Source organism: Anguilla rostrata, chromosome 7 (genome assembly GCF_018555375.3).
Source record: "Anguilla rostrata isolate EN2019 chromosome 7, ASM1855537v3, whole genome shotgun sequence".
NCBI lineage: Eukaryota > Metazoa > Chordata > Actinopteri > Anguilliformes > Anguillidae > Anguilla > Anguilla rostrata.
The window spans coordinates 51,087,235-51,093,234 of NC_057939.1; the positions used below are offsets into that span (position 1 = coordinate 51,087,235).

At 43.7% G+C, this 6,000-nt stretch overlaps 1 protein-coding gene across 3 annotated transcripts in view; it reads left to right on the forward strand.

The window, feature by feature from the left end:
- The window catches only part of LOC135259952 (RNA-binding protein with multiple splicing-like), a 28,036-nt gene extending 22,549 nt beyond the window's left edge, over positions 1 to 5,487 (forward strand). For all 3 annotated transcript variants that reach the window (XM_064344943.1, XM_064344944.1, XM_064344942.1), the window contains 2 exons: positions 3,727 to 3,830; positions 4,270 to 5,487. Coding sequence is in view for 1 of the 3 variants with exons in the window: in XM_064344944.1 (XP_064201014.1) it covers positions 3,727 to 3,763 (37 nt within the window). In the remaining 2 variants the exon portion in view is untranslated. The remainder of the gene's footprint in view (positions 1 to 3,726; positions 3,831 to 4,269) is intronic.
- The last annotated feature ends 513 nt before the right edge of the window (positions 5,488 to 6,000 follow it).

Here is a 6,000-nt window from a genome sequence, read left to right on the forward strand (position 1 = left end):
CAGGGGCTGGTTCATTTAGTGAGAAGTGCAGCAGTTTTTCTTTTTTGTTACACTGCAGTTTTACTGATTTTGTGTCATGTGTTTTATTTGACATGGGGCATCAAAGGAAGTGCATCAAACGGAATTGTAAGCTAACTCTGAGGCTATGAATCATGGCGTGGAGATCTTAGATATGAACTGCGGCTGAACTGTACTGCACAGAATGACTCCCTAAAGCCGGCACCACCCACAGTCCATAGTGCGTGACCGTACACAGGCGTACATCCCGTTAGCTAACCTGAGCCCTGAATGAAGCTGTCCATCACAGGGCCGTTTGTCACACACAAGCCTGGCTTTTCCAAGCTGCTTTTGTTTGCAGGGAGCTGGAACTGCGGCTCCAGAGGCTGCCGTGTCACGCACTGTGTTTGTGCTTTTCGTCCAATCAGCACCCGTTTTGCACCTCGGAGACAAAGGTGTGTGGACTCTTCAGGCCAATCGGCGACTAGCATTAACTGCATAAATCCTGGAACGCACCAAAAAAAAAACAAAAAAAAAAACTGTCAGGCACCATGGCCTTCCGGAGCCTTCCGGAGTTTGTGATCCCAGATAAACGGAAGGGAGCAGCGTTCTGTGCAGTGGGGCGCAGATTTAATCCGGAGCCGTGGTACGGAGGCTTTTTTTCGGGCCTTTCCCCGGGTCCCGCCAGGCTGGCTCTGCGGGGGCAGGAAGAGACACGCTCCCGGGCCTCCCCCGGGTGGACGGGACGGGGCGCGGGGGGGACCTCTGGGAGCTGCGTGTTGATTGGTGCGATCCGCCAGCGCCAGCGGCTCGGGGCGTGGGCCGCTCTCAGCGGGGCGCAGAGGCGGAAAACGAAAATTGAGGGTAAACAAGGAGCCGGGCCTTATCTTCCCTCCCGAAAATCCTCCCGGGGGTGGGGGAGGCACGGGTCCCTGAGGAGAGGGCTGCGAAGCACAAGCGCACCCGAATAATTACATTTCTTTCAGGAAAGGTCACCGTGATTCCTGTGGTCAGCCCCCTTCAGTGGCTGGTATTTTATTCAACAAAATCAGTTGGTATGACAGTCCCTGGGGGGCCCACTTCATTTCGCCTCTTCTCCACCCCCCCATGCGGTTTTTGTCAGCTCTTCATCCCATTATTTAAAAATGGCACCAAACTCAGGATAGGATACTCGCGCCCGGCAAAATGATTATTCACGATGGCGGATTAGCGTAAGCACAGTGGAGTCACGTGTGCCAACTCTTACGCCAACGCACTTTAGCAGCGCCAGAGGAAGCTACCGCGTCGAACGCTGCGGTTTCCAGAACCGTTTCATTTCGGTCGGTCTCCATGGCGACGAACAAGGCCTGCTTTGTCCCCCCCCCCAGCCCGTGTCCCCTTTCATGCTCCCATGATCTTGACTTCAAATGAAAAAATCCTCGCAAAGTTATTCGAAGGTTTTATCCTTGACCTTCCTGTCATAATGTGGACGTAGATTTGCATTGAACGCGCACTGTCCCTGACCTTTTCATGCCGACTATGATAAATTTCCATTTGTTTTTTTGTAAAATTTAATGTAATGCAGTCTGTCATATACAGTATTTGTGCAAAAGTGATTTAATTTTTTTGTGCATGAATCATCTTGCCCATATATCCATACAAGTTACATATATCTATTATACAGAAATAAAATATTTAATCTATAGCCAAAGTATCAGCATGTTGTACTCAATATGTTCTGTATGTATGTAGACACATGTATGTCTTTTTTTTACCATCAATTAATAGCCAACTTTACTAATGTGGTAAGTTGACTAGTACTGTACTATCATATATGCACAATAGTTGCAGAGACTACAGTCTAAATCTTGTGATTTATGAATGTGCTTAATACATCATTTTCAGTCATGTTAAATAGCTGTAGCTGAAAATTACTTACTACTTATTACCAAAGTTTATTTGGATTATTTGTATATTATTTTGATAATTATGTATTATTTAATTAAAATTGAAGTAAGACACTGAATGTTAGCAAAAATGGAATCCACAGCCACCATGAGCAGAAGCTGTTAAAAACCTGTACAAAATGGAGGAGCAATTACCCATGATGCCTCACAGTCCTGCAGTATCCTCACCCACTGGCCATGGCAGCACATCCTCTGGGCCCGAGGGCTCAGGAAATACAGTCCTAGGAGACTGCAGAGCCGCGCAGTAAACACAGAAATCTGATATTTCACAGACAGGCTCGCGGCTTCGTGCGAAGCAGGGGCGGGGTCCAAATGCTGCCTTAATGAGCTTTGCTAATCACCAGGCCCAGAGTCTCACCCTGTCCTGAGTCTCTTTCACAGTCCAAAACCCAAAGATTTAACAGAAGGGACATTTAGAATTGGTTCTAATGAATTTTGTCTGGCAGAATCCTTTAAAAGTAGGTTTACACACTTTTATAAGAATAGCCAGCATGTCTCCACACTCCATCCCATTTTTAAAGTGGTTTGATGAGAACCTTATTTATGGTAGTGGGGTAGTGCAATGGTTAGGCATTGGGGGGTTAAATTCCCAACTGGGACACTGTCATTGCACTCTTGAGCAAGGTACTCTGGACAAGAGCATCCCCTGAATGCTGGAATGTAATTAACAAGCTCGTAATGTTAACAGAACATACAACAATAAGGGATAAAGCTTCACTGTCCCAACGAGCTGAGATCTCTGCATACAAACTGCTAATCTGGGGGCACGTTGCTCGATGGCCCTGACTAAGCCAACTGAAGTCCGTGTTTAAATTACGAGAGGCTACCATTCGAATGCTGGTGAGGTTCCGTTCATTAGGGAAGCGGGGGGTTCGCGCCACGGACCCCGGTTTAGTGGCTTGTTGAGATGCCGGACGCAGAGCGCCAGCCAAGTTAATTCCAAAGCCGTGTAGATTCCTCGCGCTGCGGAAGCGCAGTCGGGAGTTTTCCACCGTGCGTCGGCGCGCAGGGACCACGGTTCGACCCCCGGCGGCTTTCCTGTGGATTAGCGGCTCACCGCGCGCGGCCCTTTCATGTTGAAAGTAGCAGAAGCACGGCTCTGACATGTGGGTCAATGACAGGAAAGAACGTGCTAGATGGAAACTGTCTTATCGTGGTGCGACTGGGCAACAGCGATGGCTGTGAATTGGGTTCAGACCAGCTCCAATGAGAATGAAAAATGGCTCTTGAGAATATAAAATACGTCTGGTAAAGTTCACTTTTGCTACACTGTGCGTTAATTTTCTCTTTCACAACTGTGCATTTCTCATGTTAGCCATGTTAGCACGTATGCTAATATGAGGAACATCAAAACCAAAGCCCTGTCATATTTCGCCCCTATTTTTCACGAACTGCCCCATGAATCGCCCCTAATTAATGAATCGCCCCATTGCCAAGTGACGGCTATTTTTAACCAAGCATCTGAGGACCTCGAGCGGCAGTCTCCCAATGTCACTTCAATGGGATTTCATACATACTGTATTTGAGGCAAGTGTGTTATTAAACAGAGGATATTTTCTTACATGAAGTAGAGTGGATAATTGTTCTGTCTTTTGAAATACACTTATTTCCCAATCCTGTAGGCTGTTATTGTTCTATTATGTATGAAAAATGAAGGTAGTCTGATTTCTGAGTCAACTAAAAGATATTAAATTATGATCGATGTTGACCACATGATTGCTAAACGGTAGCTGGAGTGCTTTTTTTTTCTTTTTTTGAGACAGCCCTATTTCTGTCTTCTCAGGTATCTGATGTGTGATGGCGGCCACAGATGGTCTTGATAGTTGATCTGTCCTGAAGTCCAACCCGGAGGAATCCCAGCCTCGTTACCTGAACTGTGGACCGTTGGTGAGCACTCGTCCCTCCGAGAATCTCCATGCCTTGTTTTGATCAAACGATGCTCGCAGGCATCGATCCTCACGCATTCAAATATTATATTTTATTTGCCGTGACATCTAATCTGGCCGATGCTTTAAAGGAACGAGCATATAAAAAAATAACTGTCACAATTGCTCTTAAGCTTTTTGTTGCACCTACCTCATGATTATTTCAGAAGATGTCTTGTCGAAAAATGAAAACCCTTCTGTTTATTCATCTTCACATTTAGACTGTGCATTCAGGTGTATTGCCAAAGTAAGGTGTGCCTTAGATGTGTTGTACAAAGTGAAAAGGCCTGTGTCACTCCCAATGTGGTAACCAGCTGTGGACCCCCGTGCTCCCTGCCCCCTGGGCTTTGATTGGTGTAGAGTGTTGCAACCATGGTAACGCCTTTCTGTGATTCTTCCAGGCGACAACACCTCTCTGGGCCCAAGGAACTTCAAGACCTCTGCTTCGATCACACATCTCCCCATCACAGCATCTCTCTTTCCCTTTCCTCTTCTTTCTTTTTTACTGTTACATACTAAAGATTTCTTCTTATTATCTCTCTTCTTATTATTGTTATTATTGTTGTTGTTGTTTATTATTATGATCATTGATTACTATAATACGAGTTGAAGCATGACTTGCCAAAAGAATGCTGTAAATTTTTAGATATTTTGAGTAAAAAATACAAGTATTTTTGTATAAAGCAAATGTTAAAAATCATTGCGTTTTGTGCTGTTCTGTTGATTTAAGTATGTGAGGATCCATGTTAAAAAATTAGTTTCCGCACCTGGCACTGCAGTCAGTGAGTCACTGTGGTGCTCTGCCCTGTAAGCGAGAATCAGTATCTCAAACTGCCAGATCCAAGATTATTTAGTAATGTTGTGTTTCTCTTATTATTCTGATTTCTTCAGCTCTTTTTCCTTTTGTGTTTTTATTATTGCTATTTGCGAAACAGACAACAACACAAGGGAAAAGGCACATTTTAGGAATTTGCCACAGACAAAAGTGTACTGGAGCGGTTTCATAAATGTGCCTTACTGTTGATGCTCCTTCTTCAGATTCAACCTTGGTTCAGCTTGAGAAGTCAGACTTCTGACTGGAGCAAAGAATCTCTGACTGAAAAATACAAGATCTGTCACATATATGACTACGGTTCGATTTTCGCTCTGGGTTCGCCCAAGGCTTCTGAAATCGGGGAGCATCCGCCACATCAGACTCAGACTGAGACCTCCAGCCTTATGTGCAGCAGTTCACCAAGATGGCGCAAGACTGTCTCCAACACATTCTGAGTATGCGAAAGGCTGTCAGCCAACTTTAACCTGAGTGCACAAACAACAACAACAACAACAACAAAATGTATTACTTTGGAGACATATAAGAAATGGACCATTTGAAGCCCTGCACTCCCATTGGAGGACACTAGGCCACATGATTCCGTGGGAGGCCGGCATTGACAAACCAAAACCATGCTGGTATAACACAGCAAAAAACAACAGAGCTAATGGAAAATTTACAGTTTCTCTGTCTTTTGAAACAATAATATCTTGAATTTTTATTTGTAAAGTGTGCCTTTGTGTTGTCATTTTTTCAGGTGTCTCTCAACACGTTCTGTCTGTCATTAAATTGTTATTATAATAGATTTTTGGACTTTGTCTAAAAAAGGATTTAATAAGTAATAAGAGTTAGTGAACATGGATGACGATTTAGCCTCAGATGTTATTTCATGTTGATTTTGAATATTAAATTGTTGAGAAAAGTCTGCCCCTTAGTTTTCAGCTGACAAATTGAACTCATTATAACATCACTAGCCTCTATCTGTTTCTGAATTTTGAAAGCAAGTCGGTCTTCTTTACCATCCTATGAAACCAATTTGGCACACATGCAAATGAAATTAGTTTTTTTATACTAATGTACAAATAGTTGACCTATTAAGTTGACCTATTCATTTGCCATAGAAATAATGACAGCTAAGTATAGGAAAATAATTATTTTTTTGATGTTTGAATTAATATTTGATGATGCAATGGCTGATTCTGTTCTCTAGGTCTCAGTGAGATGCTGTGTGATGTTCAGACATGACACCCTTTCACTCACACCTACAAGCACGTCACAAAACCTGTAATGGGCGACATTTAAAGACTAAAGTTTACAG